General features: G+C 45.6%; 1 protein-coding gene across 6 annotated transcripts in view; it reads right to left on the minus strand.

Annotated features, from left to right (window-relative positions):
* The window catches only part of PPP6R3 (protein phosphatase 6 regulatory subunit 3), a 1,439,644-nt gene that overhangs the window by 443,909 nt on the left and 967,965 nt on the right, over positions 1 to 27,770 (minus strand). For all 6 annotated transcript variants that reach the window (XM_029582701.1, XM_029582702.1, XM_029582698.1 and 3 more), the window contains 2 exons: positions 19,804 to 19,858; positions 3,027 to 3,157 (listed from right to left, as the gene is read on the minus strand). In XM_029582701.1, the coding sequence (XP_029438561.1) occupies positions 3,027 to 3,157; positions 19,804 to 19,858 (186 nt within the window). The remainder of the gene's footprint in view (positions 1 to 3,026; positions 3,158 to 19,803; positions 19,859 to 27,770) is intronic.

Here is a 27,770-nt window from a genome sequence, read left to right on the forward strand (position 1 = left end):
GGACGGGCTCAACCTTAACCAGGGTAGAACCAGGATGCAGGTGCTAACTTTTAAAAAGGAGATAGAGTAGCTTTTAAACCAGATGATGGGGGAAAGCCGACAGCTGCTCAGCAGTGCATAGTTAGGAGGGAGGTATCTCCAAAGGATAATAATGAAATACGTTCCAATAAAAGCAAAATGTCCATGTGCCTAAAAGTAAAGAATCACCTGAGCTAAAAGATTCCCTGTCAACTGAAAAGCAAGTTGTTAATACAACAAAAAACATACTTTGAAATGTCTATATGCCAATGCCAGAAATTTAAGAAGATGGGAGAGTTAGTGTATATCAGTGAATGATGAGATAGACATAATTGGCATCTCTGAGACTTTGTGGAGAGAGGATAACCAATGAAACAATACTATACCAGGGTACATATTATATTGCAGTACAAGGGATGATAAACTTGTTGGGGGGGGGGGGGGAGTGTAGCTTTATATCTGGGATGGATAGAGTAAAGATCCTGTAAGAGAAATAAAGGCGAATTTTAAAAGCCCTGCGCACAACAAAACTGAGAGATAGATGCACAAGTTAGGCCAGCGCGCAAAGCAGATTTTATAAGTCACCCACTGACGCGCATATCTCTCGCTGCATGCACAAGTGAACATATTCTTAAAAGGGGTGTGGAGTGGGCATGAAAGGGAAAGAGCAAGAGATGTGCATGTAAATTTTTACGTGCACAGGCACGCGCTGGGGTCCCCTGCCACATAACTTTACTACTGCAATGGATGGCGTGTAAGTAATTAAACAAAAACATCTAGGTTAGTCAGCAGGATTTTAAGGGTCGGGGCAAACAGGGGGAAAGGGTGGCTATTAAACTGGGATTTGGAAGTCCTTTCCCTAAACTGGGCGAACTGGGAATGAACTGGGAAAATGGTGAATGGTGTCAGCGCACGGTCCTTAAAAAATTCTCCCACTTACATGGTACAAGCATCATTTGTGCGCATGTCCATTTAAAATTATGCACACATGTACACATGCCCAGGCTATTTTATAACATGAACGCATATATGCGCGCATGTTATAAAACGGATGTGTCTCTAAACTGAAGCCAGCAAACGTGTGCACATTTACGCTTATTTAAAATGAACTGTGTAAGTGCACAGTAGAATTTTTATGGGTAGAAGTACATTGGGGAAGAGTTTAGCAATAAGAGCCTACTACCGTCTATCTTGTCAAAATGAAAAGATGGACAGTGAAATGCTAAGAGAAATCAGGGAAGCTAAACAATTTGGCAGTGTAGTAATAATGAGAGACTTCAATTACCCCAATATTGACTGGCTAAATGTAACATCAAGAAATGCTAGAGATATAAAGTTCCTGGATGGAATAAATGACATTTTTATGGCGCAATTGGTTCAGGAACAGACAAAAGAGAGAGTAATTTTAAATCTAATTCTCAGTGGAGTGCAGGATTCGGTGAGAGAGGTAACGGGTGGTGGGACTGCTTGGCAACAGTGATCATAATATGATCAAATCTGAATTAATGACTGGAAGGGGGACAGTAAGCAAATCCACGGCTCTAGCACTAAACTTTCAAAAGGGAAACTTTGAGAAAATGAGCAAAATAGTTAAAAAAATAAATAAATAAATAGATAAGGATGCAGTTGAAAAGGATAAGAGTGTGCAACAGGCATGGACATTGTTAAAAAATACCATGTTAGAACATAAGATTCGCATACTGGGTCCGACCAAGGGTTCATCAAGTCCAGTATCCTGTTTCCAACAGTGGCCAATCCCATGTCACAAGTACTTGGAAAGTACTCAAACATTAGTTAGATCACAAGCTACTATTGCATATTAATTACTGTAATAACCAAACCTTTTTTAAACCCAGTTACACTAACTGCTGTAACCACATCTTCTGGCAATGAATTCCAGAGCTTAACTATGTGCTGAGTGAAAAATAATTTTCTTTGATTTGTTTTAAATGAGCTACTTCCTAACTTCATGGAGTACACCTTCTCTGACATAGTAAATAACCGCTTTACATTAACTTGTTCAAGTCCTTTCATGATTTTGTAGACTTCTATCATATCCCACACCTCAGTCGTCTCTTCTCCAAAGTGAACAGCCTTAATTTCTTTAGCCTTTCCTTATAGGGCAGCCGTTTCATGCCCCTTATCATTTTGGTCGCCCTTCTCTGAACTTTCGCCAGTGCAGCTATATCCTTTTTGGGATGCGGTGACAGAATTGCACACAGTATTCAAGGTGCAGTCTCACCATGAGCGATACAGAGGCATTATGGCATCCACTGTATTATTCCCACTCCCGTCCTAATAATTCCTAACATTCTGTTTGCTTTTTTGATCGCCGCAGCACACTGAGCCGACGACTTCAATGTATTATCCACTATGACGCCTAGATCTTTTTCCTGGGTTGTAGTTCCTGATATGGAACCTAACATCGTGTAACTACAGCAAGGGTTATTTTTCCCCATATGCATTACTTTCCACTTGTCCACGATAAACACGGCCATATTGAGGGGACTGTACTTCTCTGATACTCCTTTAAAGTCTACAATAAAAGCTGTTTTCTGAAAGATAAAAGAAAGTCTTCACTGCACCATTATTGATTTATTTGGAACAGCATTATTGATCGGTTTCTTACTTTTCGCTGTGTGCTTCCTTGTGTGATTACTAACGTTTTGCATAGTTATAACACTACCATCAATGAGCATGTTTGGGATAGATATAGAGGGCAGTGGTAGTAACAGGATTGAGAGGTGAGATGAAAGACATAGGAGGAGGGGAAGCTGGGACTCTTGTATGGAAATTTATATGCTTATCTACCCAAAGTAGTATAAAATGGGAGAGTAATTGGACAAATGGGATGAGCTAATTAGTCTTTTTCTGTTCTCATTTGCTGTGTTACTATTTAAATGGTCCCAGTGCTCTGCCTTTGATTGGTCAGTTATAAAATTATCTGGCAAAACTTCCACACTAACATGAAAATCAATAAGTGGCCTGCTTATTTGATACCACCTTACCTGGATCGTCGCTGAGATGGTAAAGTGAAAGCAATGTTCTTCTCTTCCCAGATATCTTCCTCATCAGAACCACCATCATTGAACTGCTGTATTCTCTCCTTGCAACATGCTTCAAATAAGGAAGTATTTACCTAAAGCCACAAGGTTAACTATAAGTAACAAGACAAATGACAAACCTTGCAGATCAGCTATAGCATTTCCTATATTCAGTTTTTATATAAGGAACCAGCAGGAAAACTGTTACCAGACCTGCTAAATGCAGAGAAATATGCAGACAGTGCAACATTACCTTAAGAATCCTCCCAGCATCACAAAGGATTTTGGATGGTGTCGAATGGGACAGGAGGATTAGGTCAGTGTAGGGAACAGGGTATTCATTAACTCTTGAAATACTTCACTATCAGAACACTACACTGAGTCAGCATTTATTTGCACAATCACAACATGAGACAAAGTCAGAAAAGATGACAGGTATGAAATTAAACATCCCACTTCCCAGTCAACCCCCTTATCTACTCAACACAATTTATACTCGCCATACAAATAAATATAATAGATGTTGACAATTCTCCCAATTTCATCTTTACAGACAACAGGAAAGCTCTAAAAAGATGAAAACATTGTAATCTAATCTTCCTCTGAAAAGTCTCTGAAAGATGTAGCTCATGAAGCAAGTATTTGGTCTCTTGAGGACAAGGGAATGCTCAGGTCTCACAATCTGAGGGGCTTTGGAAGGAGTAAAGAGGAGAGACTGGGCCATCATTTGGAATTGGGCCAGTAGGCCTGCTTGGTGTGGTTTTTTCTTCCACTTACCAGGCTATATTAAAGATAGAAACAAACATGACAGCAGATAAAGACCATATTGCCCATCCAGTCTGCTCATCCACATAGCCAGTTAGGTCTCAAAGTTATCTGGGAAGGTAAACCCAAATATGTATTTGTTTACACATTCTTTTATACTGACTATATGCAACATACATTCTACGGAATGTTCTTGAATAATTGTATTCAAGGATATTCAGCAGGATGTTTATCCTTAATATCCCCAATAACTAATCTGGTTAAATTTAGCTGGATAAGTTATCAGTTTTAGGGTTTTTAAATATTGACCTGTAATATGTTTTGTGCTGGTTTTCAGTTTTGTTCCTTAGATCACCAGTTTTCTGCTGGGATTAATTTCAATGATTTATGTCTTTTCCAGAGACTGATTATGTTGCATTTCCTTGGACTTTTGTGATTATATTACCGTATATACTTGTGTATAAGTTGATCTCATGTATAAATCAAGGGTATTTTTGGGCCCCAAAATCAAGATTTATCTGTCACTTAGGATAAAACCTAAGGGGCTTATGAAATAGTGAAATCCCTCCCTCCCCCCCTTATGGCTACCCTCCCTTCTAAGACCTTTGCAGACTGTGCTGATCCCATGGTCTCCATCCATATGGTCCAAAGAATTCTCAGCTGGTTGCTGCTACACTAAACCCCAAGGAGATGGGAGTTTCAAAGTCATGCCAAGTTTCATCTCAGCAGCAGGACAGAGTGACAAGTCCAGAGAAGCAGTAAATCCCTATAAAACTAGGGACTTTGTAACATGCTGTATTTTTTTATTTCTTTTTTAAACTTCAGAAGGAAGGGAGACAGATATACCATGACATTCCCTAGAACACATGGAGACCCCACTGTGCACTATAATGTCAGAATTTGATTTATAACACTAGGCATCTTTGGAACTGTACTTCAGTAGGCCACATTTGCTAGGATGTAGATAGCCCTTTGTACTACCAATACGTTTCTCCATTATACATATTTCCTGCTGCAGGAAATGCTTACGGCCGCTGCCTCTGAATTTCAGTTTAGGGACCTCCTAGGGGAAAAAAAATCACAGTTGCTTACCTATATCAGGTGTTCTCATAGCACAGCAACATGTTAATCCTCACATGTGGGTGACATCATCCGATGGAGCCCGGCACGGAAAACTTTTGTCAAAGTTTCTAGAAGCTTTGATCAGCACACTGAGCATGCCCAGCATGCCACTATCTGCGTATCCACATGACGTCCCCTTTCAGTCTCATAACAGAAAAAATACGAGCAAAAAAATAAAACAACAAACCAAAAGGAGAGTCCAACTCTGTGGGGAGGCGGGCGGGATTCCTGAGGACTAACATCCTGTTGTCCTAGGAGAACACCTGTTATAGGTAAGCAACTGCGCTTTCTCCTAGGACAAGCAGGATGGTAGTCCTCACATGTGGGTGAATACCAAGCTCCAACAGTTACCGAACAAATTGCCAATGGGAACAACAACAATTGCAGTGCTGTTGGTCGGCAGGGGATTGCCTGCTTCCCACCAGGGGCACTAAGCAGGAAGAGCTGGGTTCAGGTCTGGAAAAGATTGCACAGGACGGATTGACCAAAGGCACTGCCCTGACACTCATCCTTGTCCAGGCAGTAGTGAGCTGCAAATGTGTGAAGAGAACTCCACGTTGCAAGCTGCCAAATTTCAACAACAGGGACAGCTCGCAGATGAGCCACCGATGTTGCCATGGCCTGCACCGAGTGAGCTTTAACCCTGCCAGCCAGCAGAAGGCCTGCTTGCGCATAGCAGAAGGCAATGCAATCCGCCAGCTAGTTGGATAAAGTCTGTTTACCCACTGCCACTCCCAGCCTGTGTGCATTGAAGGACACAAAGAGCTGAGTGGACTGCCTGTGACTGGCTGTGTTATCTAAATAGAAAGTCAAGGCCCTCTTGCAGTCCAGAGTATGAAGAGCCTGTTCCCCTGGGCGGGAATGAGGCCTAAGAAAGAAGGTAGGTAAAACAATGAACTGATTAAGGTGGAAATCTGTCACAACCATAGGCAGAAACTTAGGGTATATACACAAGACCACCCGATAGTGAAAAAAACTTATGTATGACTGGTATGTTACACCAAGGCCTGAAGCTCACTGACCCTGCGAGCCGAAGTAATCGCTACCAGGAATATAACTTTCCAGGTGAGGAACTTCATGTCGCAGGAACACAGCGGCTCAAAGGGAGGATGCATGAGCCGTGCCAGGACAAAGTTGAGGTCCCAGGATGCAACAGGAGGCTGAAGAGGGGGCTTCCGCTGGATCAGGCCCCTCATAAAGTGACTTACTAAGGGCTGCACTGATATAGGTGTACCAGCGACACCTCGACTGTATGCACTCACAGCGCTGAGATGGATCCTGACTGAGCTGCTTTGAAGCCCAGACTCTGAAAGGTGCGACAAGTAGTCCAGCAGTTGGGGAAGGGGGCTTGTGAATGGATCCAAGCCATGCCCCACCACCAGACAGAGAATCTTTTCCACTTCAAACTATAGGACTTCCTGGTGGAAGATTTCCTGGAAGCCACCAGTACCTGGGGGAGACTTTCTGAGAGGGTCAAAGGCTGAAGGACTAAGCGCTCAACATCCAAGCCGTTAGGGCAAACGCCTGGAGGTTCTGATGGCACAGTATTCTGTGTGATCAAATCGGGTGCTGTCCCCAGCTGGATGGGGGTTCTGACCGACAGGTCTCGCAGGAAAGAAAATCAGACCTGTTGGGACCAAAAGGGCGCCATGAGGATCATGGTCCCTCTGTCCTGTGAAGCTTCAGCAATGTGTTCAAGAGGAGCGGGATAGGGAGGGACGCATACAGCAGACCTCTCCCCCAGTGGAGGGAGAAGGCATCGCAGGCCAGATGTCTGCCCCCCCCCCCCCCCCGACAGGGAGCAGAACCTGCTCACCTTGTGATTGTGCGAGGAGGCGAAGAGGTCCACATCTAGCATACGCCACTGATGAAACAGCTTGACCACTACCTCCAGGTTGAGGGACCATTCGTGCAGCTGGAAGGAGCGACTCAGCCGGTCCGCCAGCACGTTCAGAATCCCAGGTAGGTAAGTCGCCCACAGCGACATCCCCTGTGACAGGGTCCAGGTCCACACCTGCACGCCTCGTGACACAAGAGGAACAAGCCTATGTCTCCCTGTTTGCTGATATACCACATCGCCACCTGGTTGTCTGTCCAGATCATGACTTCCTTGCGGTCTCAAACACCCATAAGGCGTAACGGATCACCCGAAGCTCCAGAAAGTTTATTTGACAGTGGGCTTCGTGAGAGATCCAGAAATCCTGTGTGTGGATGCCATCCATGTGGGCTCCCCAGCCCTGAGGAGAGGCATCGGTGGTGAAGATCACCTAAGGTAGAGCAGTTTGGAAGGGAACACCCTACTCCAAACTGGAAAGGTTTTTTTTACTAGGACAGAGACACCCGCAGAGGCTCCATGACTACAATGCAAGTCTCGAGGTCTTGAAAGGCCTGTAGCCACTATGATCGCAAGGTCCATTGAGTCCTTCGCTTGCACAAATGGGTGAGAGGGGTGACATGGACAGAAGCCACTATGTGGCCCAACAAATGGAGCAGAAGGCAGACAGTCACCTGCCGGCTGCTGCGGACGAAGGTCACCAGCGAGATGAGGGCAAGAGCCCAATCACAGGGCAGAAATGGTTCTAGTCTCGTTCCTTTGAAGTCCAGCTGAAGAGACTAGCAGAGATGAGACTTTGGGTAGTTCATCATTAACCCCAAAGCTTGTAGAGTCTGCATTGTCAGGGCTAAAGTACTCCGTGCCCCTGAGCGGGAATTGCTCTTGACTAACCAGTTATCTAGGTATGGGAAGACATGTTCCGCCTGACGCCTGAGATACACAGCCACCACCGCCAGACATTTGGTGAATAGGTGAGGGGCTGAGGCCAACCCAAACGGCAGCAGTTTGTACTGATAGTGAGCCTTCCACACCATGAAGCGGAGGTATTTTCTGTGGCTGGGGAAAATGGCTATGTGGGCGTAAGCTTCCTTGAGATCGAGGGAGCAGAGTCAGTCTCTTCTTTTGAGCAGGGGAATCAGCGTACCCAGAGAGACCATCTTGAATTTTTCTCTTGAGAGAAACCTGTTCAATGCCCTGAGGTCGAGGATGGGGCGCAAGCCACCGCTCCTTTTCAGAATGCACAATCAATTAGACAAAAAACCCCTATTTTTGCAGACATTTTAAATGAGAAAAAACCTGACTTTTTATTAATAACTGAATCATGGTTAATGGAAACAGACACAGTAATTTTAAATAGCTTGTGTCCCAAAGATTACATGGTCTTCTCCTTGTCCAGAGTAAAACGTAAAGGAGGAGGAATTGTTGCATTTATAAAATCATCCTTTAATCTGATTAAGAAACTGGTAGCAGATACAGAACCATTCGAAATACTCATAATTACAACATTGTCAGTAAACATAATCATTGTCTATTGTCCTCCAACAATGTTAGAAAGTTATCTATCAAAATTCTTAGAACTTATTACTACGTTAAATTTGAATCTTGAGAATACCATAATATTGGGTGACTTTAATATACATGTAAATGCACTCAATAAATCCACTAATACAATCTCATTTTTAGAAGCTATGAAGGGTATGGGTTGGCTTCAACTAATTTCTGAGCCTACTCATCAAAAAGGTAATACATTAGACCTGGTATTTCATAACCCTATCTCTGTCCCTTGGACAAAGTTAAGAATGAAAAAGTACCATGGTCTGATTATCATTTAATTTCCTTTCCTGCAATTATTGAAAAGCAAGATGAAGCAAAAGATCCAAATAAAACTATAAATATAAGAAAAAAGATTATAAATGAGGAATTTCTTACAGCTTTTGTCAATAAATTACCCACAATATTACAGGAAGATGTGGAAAAAACAGTTGACAGCTGGAATAACTCTATTGTTGATACATTAGACACAACAGCCCCGGTAAAATCGATTAGGATATATAAGAAAAAGTCAAATAATAAATGGTATATGGATACGTTACGTAACCTAAAAACATTGCTAAGAAAAAAGGAGCGCTTCTGGAGAAAGCATAAAAACATCCAAACGAAAAATAGTTACTTTGCAACTTTAAGAATGTATAGACAAGAAATAAATGCAGAGAAAAAGAAATATTATGCCAACAAAATTAATTTAGCTAATAAAAATCCAACTGCCTTATTCAATATTGTCAAATCACTGACTTCTCCGAGGAGTCCTGAGTTATCTGAAATTGATAATCATACTTGTGATAAAATAGCTTTATTTTTTCAATCCAAAATTTAAAATATCATATGTGAATTTAAGAATTTACCTTAGCCTACATATTCAGATCATACTCCAATTTACAATTGGATTTTTTTTTATAAGATTTCTACCGAAACAGTTCAAAAGATAATAAGTAAACACAAACCATCTAATTCTCCCTTAAATCCTTGCTCTGGTGTTATCTTTAAAGGCTAGCAGAACATTGTCCTGACATACAGGTCGATACAGTAACGTGCGGTTGAAGATTTCCCGTCTGTAACGTGCTGGGAGCGCACAATACAGACGAGTAAGGCGATCCAGCGATCCAGTCTCCAGTTTCACGCGTCCGTAGCGCTTCTTAAAATAGACACATAACCCTTTCCGCACGCAGCATGTATATGATGTGTAAATGAACGAATTAGCTGTATAATGAAGGAATTAGCTATTCCCATCCGATACTGTAACGGGCGCTGATATTATCTCCTTAGTAACCCGCTGTTTTGCCGCGGCCTTAACGTGTTAGTTTACCGCCTCCCCCTAGTAGGTGTTAGGACTGTGAGTCTTGCAACAAATCCATCGACACCACTTAAGATACTCAAACACAATAAAAAACAATAAAAAAAAAAGCGATACAGAGATGATCGAGAAAATGTAATGCTGTGGGACACATAAAAATCTGTCAGAAAAAAAAAAAAAATAATTTAAATACCTGTCACTTTTCGAATCGTGCGGTCATCCAGGCAGCGGCGGGAGCAGGAGGGCCGCGTGGGTCCAGGCGGCCGGCGGCGGGAGCCGGGTGTTCGATTGAGGCCACGGGCGGGTGGGTGCGTGTTTGATCGAGGCCGCGGGCGGGTGGGCGCGTGTTCAATCGAGGCCGCGGGCGAGTGGGCGCCTGTTCATCCAGGCGGCGGGGGCGGGTGGGCGCGCGTTGGTTTCAGGCAGGCAGCGGCAGCGGCGGCAGGATCTGGGGGCCGGGTGAGCGCGTGTTCAATCTAGGCCGCGGGCCGGGTCGCACAGGCGCGCATTCATCCAGGCGGAGGAGCCGGCGGCGAAAGCGGCCTCCGGCAGCCCCCATCTGTTTGGTGCAGCAAGATGTGGGGTTTGAGAAGCGGCACCTCCCCTACCAGTCGTTGGTTGTGGAGTCCGCCTTGAAGAAAGCCAGGCTCTCCCGTATCCATGCTTCTGCCCCCCCCCCCCCCCGGGGTGTGAACATCGGGAGCTTGATGCCTTGGGCAGAAAGATCTTCCAGGGTGCTATGCTGGTTGCCCGTATTGCCGCCTAACAACTATAAATGATTCACTACAACTGGAACCTCTGTAAGAGGGTCCAGGACCTCGCAGAGGGTCTACCTCAGCAGCAACAGGAGGCGCTTTTGGCCATTGTCCTGCTGGGTTTGGAGGTTGGCAAGCATGAGGTGCGATCCACCTACAATGTCTTTGAAACGGCGGCCCGCATAGCCATGCGAGGCATCGGTGCCCATAGGATGGCCTGGCTGAGAGCTTCTGACCTCTGCCCAGAGATACAGGAAAAGCTGGCTGACCTTCCCTGCAGAGCTGACAACCTCTTTGGGGACAAGGTCCGGGATGTGTAGCGCAATTGAAGGACCACCATGACACCCTTCAACAGCTTTCCACTAGTGCTTCTGACGTCCCGTCCTCGGCCAGGAAGTCCTCCAGGCTGGGATCCTGGAAACCTTTCTATAGGCAGAGGAAATATTATCCTCCAGCCTCCTGAGCTCGTTCGCCACTCATTAGCTCCAAGGGGTCGCCCCCACCAGCAGCGTGCACCTAGGCTCCAGCTGGCACCCCAGCAAGTCAGTCAAGCGCACCCCTGATGCCAGATACCCAGTGGGGAGGCAGGCTCATTGGCTTTGCCCATCGCTGGGAGAATGTCACTTCGGACTGATGGATCCTTACCATTATTTGTCAGGGGTACTGTCTCAACTTCAGTCGGCTGCCAGGGACGTCTCCCCCATGTTTGTCATGGGGTTCGTCTGCCCAGCAGGTCATACTTCAAACGAAACTCTCTGCTTTTCTAGCAGCGGGAGTGGTAGAGCTGGTCCCTTGCGATGCCTCGCAAGGCGTGACGTCACGGCATGTGACTGCCTTGAGCACCGAATCGCACGGGTCGCACAGGCGCGCATTCATTTACCTCCTACCATTGTGTCAAATACTATCCACATTAGATGTCCAATTTAAGATTTATGCGGACGATATAAAACTTTTTGTTCCGTATAAATAGTCATGGGTGATACCATCTCATAATGTAAAATTTATGTAAAAACAATCGAGCAATGGCTAAGTCATAGTAGACTTAAACTTAACACCAAAAAAACAGAGCTATTACTGTTAAGTGTGATTGATAATCCCACAAATTGTCCGCCATCAACGATCACATTAGGAAATGAAGTACTTGAAATCAAAAGAATAGCCCGAAATCTAGGAATACAACTGGATACTAATCTATCTCCAACACACCATGTCTCTCACTTAGTAAAAAACTCATTCTTTAAACTTCATACTTTAAAAAGATTAAAACCCTTGTTATTCAAATCTGATTTCCAATCAGTTCTCCAATCTCTTATTTTCTCGGGCTTAGATTACTGTAACAGTTTGTTTTTAGGCTTGCCTGATTCCACTTTAAAACCTCTGCAGCAGATTCAAAATGTTGCAGCTCGCCTACTGGACAGGATCTCCAATGAGACATCATATTTCTCCTATTCTTTTCAATTTACACTGGCTCCCAATTAAATTCCGTGTGAAATATAGGGGCGGATTTTCAGAGCCCTGCTCGCGTAAATCCGCCCAAAACCGGGCGGATTTACGCGAGCAGGGCCCTGCGCGCCGGTGAGCCTATTTTACATAGGCTCACCGGCGCGCGCAGAACCCCGGGACTCGCGTAAGTCCCGGGGTTTTCGGAGTGGGCGTGTCGGGAGGCGTGTCGGGGGGCGGGGCCGGAGCGCGCGGCGTTGCGGGGGCGTGTCGGCAGCGTTTTGGGGGCGGGTACGGGGGCGTGGCTACGGCCCGGGGGCGTGGCCGCGCCCTCCATACCCGCCCCCAGGTCGCGGCCCGGCGCGCAGGAGGCCCGCTGGCGCGCGGGGATTTACGCCTCCCTCCGGGAGGCGTAAATCCCCCGACAAAGGTAGGATGGGGGTTTAGACAGGGCCGGGCGGGTGGGTTAGGTAGGGGAAGGTGAGGGGAGGGCAAAGGAAAGTTCCCTTCTAGGCCGCTCCGATTTCGGAGCGGCCTAGGAGGGAACGGGGGTAGGCAGCGCGGCTCGGCGCGCGCAGGCTATACGAAATCGATAGCCTTGCGCGCGCCGATCCAGGATTTTAGTGGATACGCGCGGCTCCGCGCGTATCTACTAAAATCCAGCGTACTTTTGCTTGAGTCTGATGCGCAAGCAAAAGTAGGCTGATCGCGCTTCTTTTAAAATCTACCCCATAAAGTATTATCATTAATTCATTCACTAATTCATGATCCCGATTCAACTTGGTTATGTACCACATTACGACTCTACAAACCAACCAGAAATTTAAGATCTGCTAGTAAGAATTTACTTGATGTACCCACAATCAGGCTCGCAAGATTAAATATAACCAGAGAGAGAGCATTTTTTGTGGTGGGCCCCTTACTTTGGAATTCGCTCCCCAATGCTCTAAGACAAATTACTAACCATAAATAATTTTAAAAAAATCGGTAAAAACATACCTATTCAAAGTAGCTTTTGCAGAACATGAAGAAATTAAATCAGTTTGAGATCTCATATATTGTTTCTGTGACTATCCAGCGATTCATGTTGCTATAAGCTAGTACGCAGTGATTCATATTGCTATAAACCATATGATAAAATTTTGGGAAACTTAGCTTTATTTATTTATTTTATTTATTTATTTATTTAGAGATTTTTATATACTGCAGTACGTAAAGATATACATCACCGCGGTTTACATATAACAATAACTTAGCAACAGGCTTTACAATTGACATTATTAATAAATATTAATTAGAATTAATTACAAAAAACAGAATAGACAGAAAAACAGGCTGTACAGACCGTGGACCATCCATTATAGTTTAACCTACAAAATTGAATTTGAGTTAACTAAAAATATTTATGAACCAACGCTAAATTATAAAGCATATAATACAATAATAGAGCTGAGAGTGGTTACAATTTCTAAATTGAACAGGGGAAAATCTATTATATACAATAAGTTAAAAAGTCATAATAGGGGGTTGAGCGGGCAAATGGGAGGGGAAGAAAAAATGGGGGGATAGTGGAAAGGAGGGACCAGGAGAGGGGGGTTGAAGAATGAATGGCTATTTCAGATTAATTGGGTATCATTATGTGAATGCTAGTTCGAATAACCACGTTTTGAGGCCTTGTTTGAATTTCTTATGGCAGGGTTCCAGATGCAGTTCAGTGGGCATCTTGTTCCATAGGTTGATTCCCGCTATGGAGAAAGCGCGGTCTCTTGTGGATACGTGTTTGATATGTTTAATAGACGCAGCTACAAATTTAGCTTGATGGATATTTCTTATTGGTCTCTTAGAGGTACGGAAAGCAAACTGCTCTGAGAACCACTGCATCTCTTGGTTATAGACCGACTTATGAATCAGAGAGAGAACTTTGAAGGTAATTCTAGATGCTACAGGCAGCCAATGTAAGAACATTAGAGCTGGTGTAATGTGATCATGGTGGCGGGTATTGGTGATTAGTCGGGCTGCTGCATTCTGTAACATCTGTAAAGGTTGAATTGAGTTTTTAGGGAGTCCTAAGAGTAATGCATTGCAGTAGTCAATTTTTGGAAGTATGGTCGCTTGCAGTACCGTCCGGAAATCTTGTGAATGAAGCAAGGGTTTAATTCTTTTTAGCGTGTGAAGTTTGAAAAAAACATTTTTTATAGTGGTCGATATGAATTTCTTTAATGTAAAATGGTTGTCAATTATGACGCCAAGACTGCGGACTTGCTGTAGTTGGGGAAAAACAGATGTTGAAAGATGGGATGTGTTGGAAGAAATGTTATTGTGTGGTGTGATGATGATGAGTTCCATTTTGGAAGTGTTTATAGCTAGGAAGTTTTCTGTGAGAAGCTTTTTTATTTCGGCAAGGGCTGATTCCCAGGTTTTCAGAGCATTAGAGAGTGAATCGTTAATTGGGATAAGAATCTGTACGTCATCAGCATATATGAAGTGACGGAGATTCAGTTTTGCTAGGAGTCGACAGAGAGGCGCTAAGTAAATGTTAAACAGTGTTGATGATAGCGAAGAGCCTAGAGGTACACCTTGTAGCAGATTTCTTGGTTTAGAAATTTGGGATCCCAACTTGACACTGTATGTCCTGTCTTTCAAGAAAGATTGGATCCAGTATAATGCAGTGCCAGTGACGCCAATTTGAGAGAGGAGGGCTAGAAGGATATTATGATTGACTGTGTCAAAAGCCGACGATATATCAAGAAGGGCAAGAATGTATGAATTATTTTAAAATTCCGACTTTACTCTGTTTTTGTAAAACGTAATACAGTTAATTATTTAAGAACATATTAGTTAGAATTAGGGCTTAAAGTATACATTGTATTTTTTTCCTTAACTTTACTTTTTTTCATTTACTTTTTGTGTTTTATTTTATTTTATTTAATTAGATGTTTTTATTTTTATTTTATTTTACCTGACATTATTCTAATATCTGTAAACCGTTCTGGTCAAATCATTATTTGTGAAAGACGGTATAGAAATCTTTTAAAATAAATAAATCAGGAAATACCTCGAATAGAACCCTTGGTCCTGCTGGGGGTGAGGGACCAGCTCTACCACTCCCGCTGCTAGAAAAGCAGAGAGTTTCGTTTGAAGTATGACCTGCTGGGCAGACGAACCCCATGACAAACATGGGGGAGACGTCCCTGGCAGCCAACTGAAGTTGAGACAGTACCCCTGACAAATAATGGTAAGGATCCATCAGTCCGAAGTGACGTTCTCCCAGCGATGGGCAAAGCCAATGAGCCTGCCTCCCCACTGGGTATCTGGCATCAGGGGTGCGCTTGACTGACTTGCTGGGGTGCCAGCTGGAGCCTAGGTGCACGCTGCTGGTGGGGGCGACCCCTTGGAGCTAATGAGTGGCGAACGAGCTCAGGAGGCTGGAGGATAATATTTCCTCTGCCTATAGAAAGGTTTCCAGGATCCCAGCCTGGAGGACTTCCTGGCCGAGGACGGGACGTCAGAAGCACTAGTGGAAAGCTGTTGAAGGGTGTCATGGTGGTCCTTCAATTGCGCTACACATCCCGGAAGTTGTCCCCAAAGAGGTTGTCAGCTCTGCAGGGAAGGTCAGCCAGCTTTTCCTGTATCTCTGGGCAGAGGTCAGAAGCTCTCAGCCAGGCCATCCTATGGGCACCGATGCCTCGCATGGCTATGCGGGCCGCCGTTTCAAAGACATTGTAGGTGGATCGCACCTCATGCTTGCCAACCTCCAAACCCAGCAGGACAATGGCCAAAAGCGCCTCCTGTTGCTGCTGAGGTAGACCCTCTGCGAGGTCCTGGACCCTCTTACAGAGATTCCAGTTGTAGTGAATCATTTATAGTTGTTAAGCGGCAATACGGGCAACCAGCATAGCACCCTGGAAGATCTTTCTGCCCAAGGCATCAAGCTCCCGATGTTTATTTATTTATTTATTTATGGGTTCTTTTATACCGAGGTACGTATAGCAATACATCACCTCGGTTTACAGTGAAACAATAACTTAGCAACCAGCTTTACATATAACAGATCAAACATAGTAAACGATTAAACAGAGAGGTCTTTACATAATAAATTCACATCCCGGGGGGGGGGGGAAGGGGGGCAGAAGCATGGATACGGGAGAGCCTGGCTTTCTTCAAGGCGGACTCCACAACCAACGACTGGTAGGGGAGGTGCCTCTTCTCAAACCCTACATCTTGCTGCACCAAACAGATGGGGGCTGCCGGAGGCCGCTTTCGCCGCCGGCTCCTCCGCCTGGATGAATGCGCGCCTGTGCGACCCGGCCCGCGGCCTAGATTGAACACGCGCTCACCCGCCCCCCGGATCCTGCCGCCGCTGCCGCTGCCTGCCTGAAACCAACGCGCGCCCACCCGCCCCCGCTGCCTGGATGAACAGGTGCCCACCCGCCCGCGGCCTCGATTGAACATGCGCCCACCCGCCCGCGGCCTCGATCGAACACGCGCCCAAGGCATCAAGCTCCCGATGTTCACACCCCGGGGGGGGGGGGGGGATGGGGGCAGAAGCATGGATACGGGAGAGCCTGGCTTTCTTCAAGGCGGACTCCACAACCAACGACTGGTAGGGGAGGTGCCGCTTCTCAAACCCCACATCTTGCTGCACCAAACAGATGGCACCTGCCTCCCTATTGACAGGGGAGATTGAGATCAGGTGCTCCTACATCCGAAGGAGGAGGCCCTTGAAGATATTGCGGATGCGAACCGCCATGATCTTCTTAGGAGCATTGACGACCTGGAGTACTTCCAGGATCTTGTGTCGTGCAAACTCCTCCGTGAGCAATTGGAAAGGGATAGCTTCGGTCATAGCGCTGACAAACCCCGTGAAAGACAGATCCTCAGGGGGCAACAGAATCCTTTTCTCATGTGGAGAGGGCTCCGAGAGGGGGTCGCCCGAGTAGTTGGAGGAAGATTCCGTGGAATCATCCCCCCAAGGGTCGTAAGGCGAGGCCCTTGCGGGATATCAGCCCTAGGCTCCAATGGCTTCAGAAGTCTTGGAGGCACAACGGGAATTGATGGCTCCCCTGGCATCGAGGGGGACGGAGGCTGCAGGAGGCCAGAGGGACCCGATAAGGGCTCAGGGAATATGGCACTGGCTGTATCTTCTTCGGAGGAGGAGCTGATAATCAGGATCACTCCCCGTTGGGGGATTGAAGGCCCCTCGGGCATCGGTTGCATTGGTAGGGTGTCTAAAAGGATGTCCAGATGCTCCAGTAGGAGTGCTAGAATCGACAGCAGAGGCTTGGGGGCCAGAGGTGTGGGCAGGTTGACGCTCTGAAGTGCCCTGAGCACCACAGTCTGAACCATGAGGTCCAGCTCCCCCTGAAAGTCCGGTGAGGCCAGGAGTGAGGGAGGGAGATGAGGCTTCACTGGCTCTTCCTCGGGTCTCCGAGGTGGCACAGTGCCTGACACCGAGATCGGCGGGGAACGCCTGGAACTCCCAGGAGCATTGGAGGATGGGGCCTCTGATGGCCGGGGTCGCTTCGGTGATGGTATGGCTGTCACCAGTACTGAGCCAGAACTGGAACAGTGCACCGATGGTGACCTGTGGCAATGCTTGAGGAATCTCCCATGGTGCTCGGCCCAGTCTTTCCCTGGTGCCGAGGAGGTGGAAAACCCCGATGCCCGGGATACCGGTGAGATCATGGAGGATCTGTCACCATCTCCACGATCCTTAGAAGAGATGGAGAGAGGAACAGTGAGAGGGAGCTCCCCGTGACCTCTCGGTGTCGACGGCTCCGACACGGAAGTGGATGGGGTAGACTTGGATGAACCGAAAAGCTTCTCCATCTTACTAAGACTTGCCTGATGACCTTTGGGAGTCATCTGGTCACTTAGACGACACCCAAGGATGTCGTGCAAGGCTCCCAGGCAGAGGATGCAAACGTCATTTGGATCTGTGATGGACATGGCCTGCGGGCACTGGGAGCATCGTCTGATGCTATAAAAGCTGACTGGGGCCGGCAAATGGCATGGTAAGGGCCGGCGCCATTTTGATTACTGGCAGTCCCAAAACGGGAGATTGCTCCCGGGCCCTCTGTTGGACCACCAGGGACTTTCGGTGAGTCTTGGGAGGGGGTCGGCAGGGAAGGATTGAACAAGGAGGGCAGCCATGGTGGGGGGAAGAGAGGGAGGGATATACTGGCAGCCAACAGCCCGGGAGTAGGAAATTGCTCCTGCTCCCCCCCCCCCGCTGGACTACCATGGACTATCGGTGAGTTTTGGGGGTTCGGGAGAGTGGGGGGTTATCCACAAATATTATAATATAATAAGTTGAGCCAGCTTTTTTGTGTCTTTTTTCTGGCATACATTTCTCAACTTATACATGAGTATATATGGTATGTCACGGTTCTGTAATTTTTGTTATTATTCATTTAGTGATTTTTTGTTTTCAATTTGTATAAACTGTAAATCATGTTGGGCTTTCAGTATAGGTGATACAGAAGCATAACTAAATGTATGCTATCATAAATATACAGGGTCAGATGTGCCACAGAGACAATGCACTTTATTCTGGAGAGAGATGACCCCTGCCAGGTGAAGGAGTGGTGCTGAGATTTCTCTCTAGCTCAGGGGTTCCCAAACTTTTAGCCAATGTGACCCTATTTTAGAACTTGAAAACTCAATGACCCCAAAGGATGATGAAAACAAAATTAGCAGGGGTGTGGTCCCCTCCAACAATCACTTCATTCTGACTCTCTACCCTCACCAGTCGATCTTTTCTCTCACCCTCTATCCTCCTTCAGAGGACCTCCTCTCTCAACTTCTGACCTTCTAACTGAGTACCTCTTACATCCCCTAGCTCCTCTCACTTTCAGTTCATTCCCTCTGTCACCCAATCCAACCTTTTCAGATTATCCCAGCTGATCCTTTCTCACCTCTCTTCCATTTTTAAAACCCTCAATTGATCCTGTCACCCCTTTCCGCTCACCCTTCTCCTCTCTCACCTTCCAGCCTTTCCTCATTCCTTCCAATCCACCTCTTATATTCCTCTCAATTGAACCCTACTCCCACTTTTTCCTCTCTACATACCCCCTCACCTTCCACAGCCAATCCCTCTTCAGCTGATACATAGAAACAGAAATGATGGCAGAAAAAGACCAAACGGCCCATCCAGTCTGCCCAGCAAGCTCCCACACTTATTTTTCCATACTTATCTGTTTCACCAACCAGTAAGTTTAGGGCCCTTGTTGGTAACTGTTTGATACAACCTCAAACCCCTCCTGCATCTGATCTCTCCTTTCAAATAGCCCTACATCTAAACATCCCCTGGTCAGGGTCACCAGCAATATTTTCCTTTTGATCTTGGGCCAAACTGGTAAGAAGAGAGGCAGGCTGCTGACAGGGGCAATATTTTTTTCTTGGGTAGGTTCAATAGTGGGTGAAAAGCTAAGAGCAGTGGCAATCTCCCTGTGCACACTCAGCCCACCCTTCCCTTCATGGCTGGTCCCAAACACAACTGTGATTTGCAAGTAGCAACAGCATTAGGAATGAAAGTCAGCACTGGGCCTATGAAGCAATGATCTTTCCTAATGCAGGGTTTCCTGTTACCATAGAAACTCATGCAAAGACAGAGCCACTACAAGATCTGTGAGTGTGTGCTGGCTCAAAGGACCCATGCTGACTTCTACTACTAATGCTGGTGCTTAAGGAGTTCTGTCCTTTGAGGCACTTGTGACCCTACTTGGGGTCCCGACCCCCAGTTTGAGAAGATCTCCTCTAGCTTTCCTGGCCAGCAAGTGAACATGTTACTCTGGATTAAATCTAGATTAACAAAAATTTATACCTAAAAAAATATAGCAATCATCTAGAACTGAAATATGAGCATATAAAAGGCAGAGAAGTGATAGGAATTATTAAAGAAAACTCCTGGGAAAACGGTTTGTTCCCTTACAAAAAGACTCAAATGCAAACAGCATACAACAACATACTTACACTTTCATTTGTGTTTAGTGTAAAGTTGATATCTGACACACGATCAAATGAAACACTGAAAAAAAAAAATTATGCAGTAAACAAAGGAGCATCGACTGGATTTACAGTTGGGTACATTTACATTGAACCTACATAAACATTAAATGCTTTATCTGGAGATGGTTTGTGCATATTTGATACACACAGAAAGCACCTGGAAAGGGAAGATAATACAGAATCACCTTTCATGAAACCATTAGCAAGATTCTACAAAATACCTCAGTACACAAAGAAGTTTTTAACAGCAGAACACTGTTGAGGTAAAATAAGATTGACTACATAGGCAGATAAGTCAGAAAAGAAAAGTATATTTTATTGAATGGACTAAGGAACAGTACATGCAATTGCAACTGAACACTAAATCAAGCCTCAGAAAAGGAAGTGACCCTAATGAAAGAGAATACTTTATTTATATACTCTTATCTATACAGGATGGTAGAACTTTCAGGACTTGTAAAGCTGCAAGCTGGTTTAGGTCTCACAGAGAGAGAAAACAAGAATTTACTAATGAACAGCATAAATATTAATATTTATTTATTCTATTTATTTATTTATTCTCCAAGCCAGGATCCAGGGCTTGGATTGAGATTTCTCCTGTACCCAGCCCTCCATTGGACCCTCTCCTCTTCCTCCACCTCGTGGCTGTTAACCCCTCCCCCAGCTGGAAGACGTCCCAGAAACGAAACAAATGTACTTTTAAATCTCCCTTTTGTGCAGGTAACTTCATTTCTGCTTGCTTCTGTTTGTGCAACTGCTCTCCAAGCCAGGATCCAGGGCTTGGATTGAGATTTCTCCTGTACCCAGCCCTCCATTGGACCCTCTCCTCCTCCTCCACCTCGTGGCTGTTAACCCCTCCCCCAGCTGGAAGACGTCCCAGAAACTAAACGAATGTACTTTTAAATCTCCCTTTTGTGCAGGTAACTTCATTTCTGCTTGCTTCTGTTTGTGCAACTGCTCTCCAAGCTAGGCTCCAGGGCTTGGATTGAGACTTCTCCTGTACCCAGCCCTCCATTGGACCCTCTCCTCCTCCTCCACCTCGTGGCTGTTAACCCCTCCCCCAGCTGGAAGACGTCACAGAAACTAAACAAATCCACCTTTAAATCTCCATCCTACACAGGCGTCGCGCGCCTAAAGAGCGCAACAAAGGGGCCAGCCCCTTTGTGCGCCCCTTAGTGCACCCTCTGAGCACCCTCCGGTTGTACTGCTGCTCCACAGGACCTGACCGCTGCTTGACCCTTCCTCTACGCTCCACCGTCTGCCAACAGCTCTGTGACTCCAGGCACCCATTAAGGTTACCTGGCCCAAGCACCTACTTTCAGCAAAAACTTCTATCTTTTGCAGCTTGCTGTTAGTGTATGTACCTTTAATATCTGCTCTTGACTCTTCTGACACCTCTGTATATGCTTCAACCTCTATTAATTCACTGTTACAGTCACCGCTTTACACCAATATACTATTTGTGACCACAACCTCACTGTTTGTTTATTTCCTCCTGCTATCTGCCCCCTGCCTACAGCACCTACCGTTCCTCCTTATCCCCCCACCATGGCCTGCATTTCCAGCCTCCCTATCCCACGCATCCATCACCCCTCCCACAGAACACCTTACCCCCTATTAACCACCCAGCCCACCCAGCGCAGATCCTTCCTCCTCCCTATCCTCGTCTCCCCTTTCACTCAGCTCCTCGGTCTCACCACCCTCTTCATCATGCTTATGAATGCTCAGTCCCTATCCAAGAAAACTGTCATACTGTCTGATCTACTAGATGACCATAAGCCAGACATATGTGCTGTCACTGAAACCTGGCTCAAGGACTCTGATATTGTCCTCCTCAATCAGCTCCCTTCTGACACCTATGACTTTTTCTCCATCCCAAGACCGAAGAAACGAGGTGGTGGTCTCCTCTTCACTGCTAAAAAGCACATAAATCTCAAACCTGTAAAAATCATCACACCACACAAATTAGAGATTGGGCTATTCAAATCTCAGAATCTCCAGGTCTGCCTAGTATATGCCCCCCCTGGCATTCTTGAACACAACCCCTCCCCCCTTATAGAGTTTATCTCCAACAACATCAACAGCGATGCCCCTGCCATTATCCTGGGGGATTTCAACCTCCATGTTGATGCCACCCCCCGTTCCACCTCATGTGAAGCCATCTTCAACACACTCGAAGCCATCGGCTTTAGCCAAGTTATCACCTCCCCCACGCACAAAGCAGGGCACACCCTGGACCTCCTCTTTGTCAACTCCAGCATTAGCCTACCCTCTAAACCACGCTGTACCCCTGTCCCATGGTCCGATCACGCTATTGTCAAATCCTCCATCTCTATAAAGATACCCAAACCATCCAAATCCCCCTCCCCCCCATCTTTTGCCTACAGAAAATCCTGCCCCAGTGAGGACCTCACTTCAGCCTTTGCCAGCTCTTCTCTGAAACTCAACTGCTCAACTCCAAACACAGCCCTAGACTCTTGGAGCCACATCACCTTAGATATCGCAAACAAACTATGCCCTATTCACCACACATAAAACTAAACTATCTGCAAAAAAAACAAAACCCATGGTACTCCCCAGACCTCAAACTAATGAAATATGAGCTCAGGCAGAAAGAACGCACATGGCGTAAAGACCCATCCCCGCAAAAAGCATCCATATTCAAATCCTCACTACATCTCTACAGGCTAGCCACCCTTAAAGCCAAACGAGACTACTACGCCCTAAGAATCCACGATTACAAATATAACCCCAAAGCCCTCTTCACCTATGTTTCTTCCCTTACCAAACACACATACCCCCCATTCCTGACAGCGAATGTATGAGGAGATTATTAGACATAAGAAGTTATTAACATTTATCAGAGTTTCTTTGTCACTTGAGTTTTAGTTCATCTACTACTTCGTTGGGGGCTAGAGACCCCCAACGAAGCTGCTGCTCGGGGTAAGAAGTCCCCTAAAGGCCCATGAAGGCGCTGCTCCGCACCGCCGCATGGCCCACCCAGCCCAATGCAGACCATGCCTCCTTCTTCTCTGCCAGCCTATCTGAGCGCACACGGCTTCTGCCAGAAACAAAGGCCCTTTAAATTGGGCACTCACCTTTAGCGCCATGAGACAAAGGAGCCTGCCCCCTCAGAGTGCCCCCTTTGAGCTCCCCTCTTGAGCATCCAACCAGCCTAACTCTAAAATCTGTACGATCGACACCGACACACTGGCATGTGAGTGAAACCTACAACTACCTGTACTACTAAAGAACCTGGCTTTCCAACCTCTACTCGCCGCCGCATCACAATGGACTCTAGAGGACTCTCAAAAGTAAGATACTCATACAAGGACCCCCCCCCTCCCATAGCTCATCCCCTTGTATCATTGCTTTTGTGCCCCCCCCCCCCATCTCTGGAATTGTATCTGGAATTGTTGCTCCACTGTATCCAAATGAATATCTAGTGACTTAGTGGTGCCCCCCGACATACACTGACCCATTTAACGGTCCAGTCTGCCGTGCACCCCTTCTACCACCCGCCTATCATCTCTTATCAGTTCCTGCTCTCCCCCACCCTATCGCCCGCCTCCCTATCCTTCCTCTAGCCCCCCCCCACTTAAGTGTGCTCCTTCTCCCCTATTCTTACTGTCTAATTATCATGCGCACGTTCTTCATTCCCACCCTTAGGCATCATGCCCTCGCACTGCGAGATGCCCATCCCAAACCTACCCTCGAACACCAGAGAAACCTCCTCCCCATCATGACCACCCCAATCACCCATTCAATTGGTCTCATGACTTTCACAATCCTCTTACTCAATGCACAATCTATCATAAAAAAAACTGCCCTTATCAATGACATCCTACAGGACGACAGCCCCGGTATACTAGCCATTACTGAAACATGGCTAAAGGACTCAGATAATGTACTCCCTTTGGAAACTTATGACATATTCTCCATACCCAGACCCAAAAAAAGAGGAGGGGGTCTACTCCTAGCAGCAAAAAAGGCTCTCAACCTCACACTTAAACCTATCTCCCCCCCTCACAGGCTGGAGATTAGCACATTCCAGTCATCCACACTCCAAATATGCCTAGTATATGCCCTTCCAGGACTTCTCGAAAACAACCCTTCCCCCTTAATAGAATAAGTCTCCAAAAACATAAATATACATGCACCAGCAATTATCCTAGGAGATTTTAACCTCCATGTTGATGCCACACCTATTTCCATCCTCCTGCGAATCCCTCTTAACTTCACTAGATGCCCTAGGCTTCACCCAGACTATCTCCCACCCCACACACAAAGCAGGCCACACCCTAGATCTCATATTTACCAATTCCCTTATCCAAACTAAACCCCCCTCATGTACCCCAATTCCCTGGTGCGATCACTTCCGCATTCATTCTACCTGTACCATTAAGAGCTCTAACGCGCCCACCCCACCCAAAAAAACCATCCACTATAGACGTAGTTGTGAGCAAGAAGACTTAATAACAGCCCTCTCCACTGACTCAACACACTCGACTTAACGGATGCAGATTCGGCTTTATCCTCCAGGAACCACATCACCAGTCAGATAGCCAATAAGCTCTGCCCCACACAATCACGGGTTATCGATCCATCAAAAAGAAACAAACAACCTTGGTATACCCCTGAGCTAAAAATCCTGAAACATAATCTCCGAAACCTTGAAAGACAATGGCGCGAAGACCCCACCCCAGTGCAACTGACCAAATTCAGATCTCACCTCCACACATAGAGTAGCAATCGATAAAGCCAAAAGAGACTTCTACTGTCAAAGAATCCACCATATACAATTCAATGCTCGAGACTTTTCGAATTAGTAAGATCTATCCTCCTACTTCCACATGAAAATAAACAATATCATGTCTCACTTCGCCGCTACTCAACCACCCACAGGAACCAGTTATGACACCACCACTGCAAGCCTCTCCACATTTGAAACTACCTCCTCATTAGAAATTGAAATCATCCTAAAAAAATCAAACCCTCGACTCACCCTTCAGATACCATCCCAACAAAAGCTCTCCTCAACATTCCCAACATCATCTCTAAACCTCTCTCAAATATCATCAACAGATCCATCCTGCTAGGAAATGTACCAAAAAATCTAAAACATGCTATTGTCAACCCTATTCTAAATAAACATAACTTAGACCCCTCTGAACTCGCCAATTTTCGACCCATCTCCAACCAACCCCTCATTGCAAAAATCTTAGAAAAATCAGTCAATCGCCAATTATCAGAATATCTGGACAACACAAGATTCTCCTACCTTCTCAATACGGCTTTTGTAAACACCACAGCACTGAGACCCTGCTCATTTCGATCTCTGACCACATCCTAAAAAGCCTAGACAAAGGGATATCACACATTCTGATACTCCTCGATATCTCATCCGCTTTCGACACTGTCAACCACAGCATACTATTAAAACGTCTCTCTGACATCGGCATCACAGGTTCAGCTCATCTCTGGTTCCAAACCTACCTGCAAGACAGGCAATATAGTGTACAAATTGGAAACTGCATATCCAAGCCCACCTCTCTAACTCAAGGTGTTCCGCAAGGCCCCTCAGTCTCCTCTACACTCTTCAATGTATACCTCCTCCCCCTCTGCCATCTCCTTTCCAAGCTCGACCTCCCGCATTTTATATATGCGGATGATGTTCAGATCCTGATACCTGTAATGGATACATTACACAAAGCTATCGAGACCTGGAAATCCGCCCTCGCATCCATCAGCTCCTTACTAGCAAACAACTTCCTCGCGCTAAACACAGCAAAAACAGAGCTTCTCCTGATCTCTCCCCACAACATTAAGCCACACCTACCACTTGTCAACACCCCCCCCCCCCCCCCAGCATCACCTTCCCCCAACATGTGCGCAGCCTTGGCATTACCATTGACAATCATTTCAATCTCAAAAAATTAATTAACGCCACACTTAAAGACTGCTTTTTCAAATTACACACCTTAAAAAAACTTAAACCCATTTTACACCTCAACGACTTTCGTACGATACTCCAAGCTATCATCCTATCCAAAATTGACGACTGCACTGCATTGCTTTTGGACCTACCTAAAAGTTCGATCCAACCCCTCCAATTACTCCAAAATGCAGCAGCTCGTATCCTTACCAACACCCACAAAAACGACCACATTACTCCCGTCCTCAAACATTTACACTGGATACCAGTTAATTCAAGAATTGCTTACAAATCCCTCACTCTCATTCACAAATCCCTTCACAACCAAAACATGCAATGGTTCAAAGAACACCTCACCTTCCGCAATACCGACAGACCCACCAGAAAACAACACCTAGCAACTCTACGCACCCCATCACCTAATCTCACTAAGCTTGGCTCCACCAAAGACTGGGCATTTTCCCTTGCGGGGCCCACCCTATGGAACAAGCTACCTTCCTCCCTTCGCCAAGAACCTTGCCCGAAAAAATTCAAGCAGAACCTGAAGACCTGGCTCTTCAAGCAGGCGTATACACAGATACACATTCACACCTCCTGCATCTCCACAGATTCCCCCCCATCTTCCCCTCCTGCCACAGTTCAATACAGCCCTTGCAACCCATTCCCTTATGTAACATAGCCCTTTTTGTGACATATTTTTTGTGAGACCTACCCCTATGCCGCTTCCTATCAGACGCAATGTTACCAATGTCTTAGCTTCATAGAAGTACAATCTGTCAGTTGATCCCCCTTTAATTCACGATTATATACATCTGATTGTCTTCCCCCCTGTGAATATTTGATCAAATTTGATTTAATGACTGGAAAAGGAACAGTGTGCAAATCCAAGGCTCTCGTGCTAAACTATCAAAAGGAAAACTTTGATAAAATGAGAAAAATTGTTAGAAAAAAACTGAAAGGAGCAGCTACAAAAGTAAAAAATGTCCAAGAGGCGTGGTCATTGTTAAAAAATACCATTCTAGAAGCACAGTCCAGATGTATTCCACACATTAAGAAAGGTGGAAAGAAGGCAAAACGATTACCGGCATGGTTAAAAGGGGAGGTGAAAGAAGCTATTTTAGCCAAAAGATCTTCATTCAAAAATTGGAAGAAGGATCCAACAGAAGAAAATAGGATAAAGCATAAACATTGGCAAGTTAAATGTAAGACATTGATAAGACAGGCTAAGAGAGAATTTGAAAAGAAGTTGGCTGTAGAGGCAAAAACTCACAGTAAAAACTTTTTTAAATATATCCGAAGCAGAAAGCCTGTGAGGGAGTCAGTTGGACCGTTAGATGATCGAGGGCTTAAAGGGGCACTTAGAGAAGATAAGGCCATCGCGCAAAGATTAAATGATTTCTATGCTTCGCTGTTTACTGAAGAGGATGTTGGGGAGGTACCCGTAATGGAGAAGGTTTTCATGGGCATTGATTGAGATGGACTGAATCAAATCACGGTGAACCTAGAAGATGTGGTAGGCCTGATTGACAAACTGAAGAGTAGTGAAGCACCTGGACCGGATGGTATACACCCCAGAGTTCTGAAGGAACTAAAAAATGAAATTTCAGACCTATTAGTAAAAATTTGTAACTTATCATTAAAATCATCCATTGTACCTAAAGACTGGAGGATAGCAAATGTAACCCCAATATTTAAAAAGGGCTCCAGGGGCGATCCGGGAAACTACAGACCGGTTAGCCTGACTTCAGTGCCAGGAAAAATAGTGGAAAGTGTTCTAAACATCAAAATCACAGAACATATAGAAAGACATGGTTTAATGGAACAAAATCAGCATGGCTTTACCCAGGGCAAGTCTTGCCTCACAAATCTGCTTCACTTTTTTGAAGGAGTTAATAAACATGTGGATAAAGGTGAACCGGTAGATATAGTATACTTGGATTTTCAGAAGGCGTTTGACAAAGTTCCTCATGAGAGGCTTCTAGGAAAAGTAAAAAGT

This window comes from Rhinatrema bivittatum, chromosome 17 (assembly GCF_901001135.1).
Source record: "Rhinatrema bivittatum chromosome 17, aRhiBiv1.1, whole genome shotgun sequence".
Taxonomy (NCBI): domain Eukaryota; kingdom Metazoa; phylum Chordata; class Amphibia; order Gymnophiona; family Rhinatrematidae; genus Rhinatrema; species Rhinatrema bivittatum.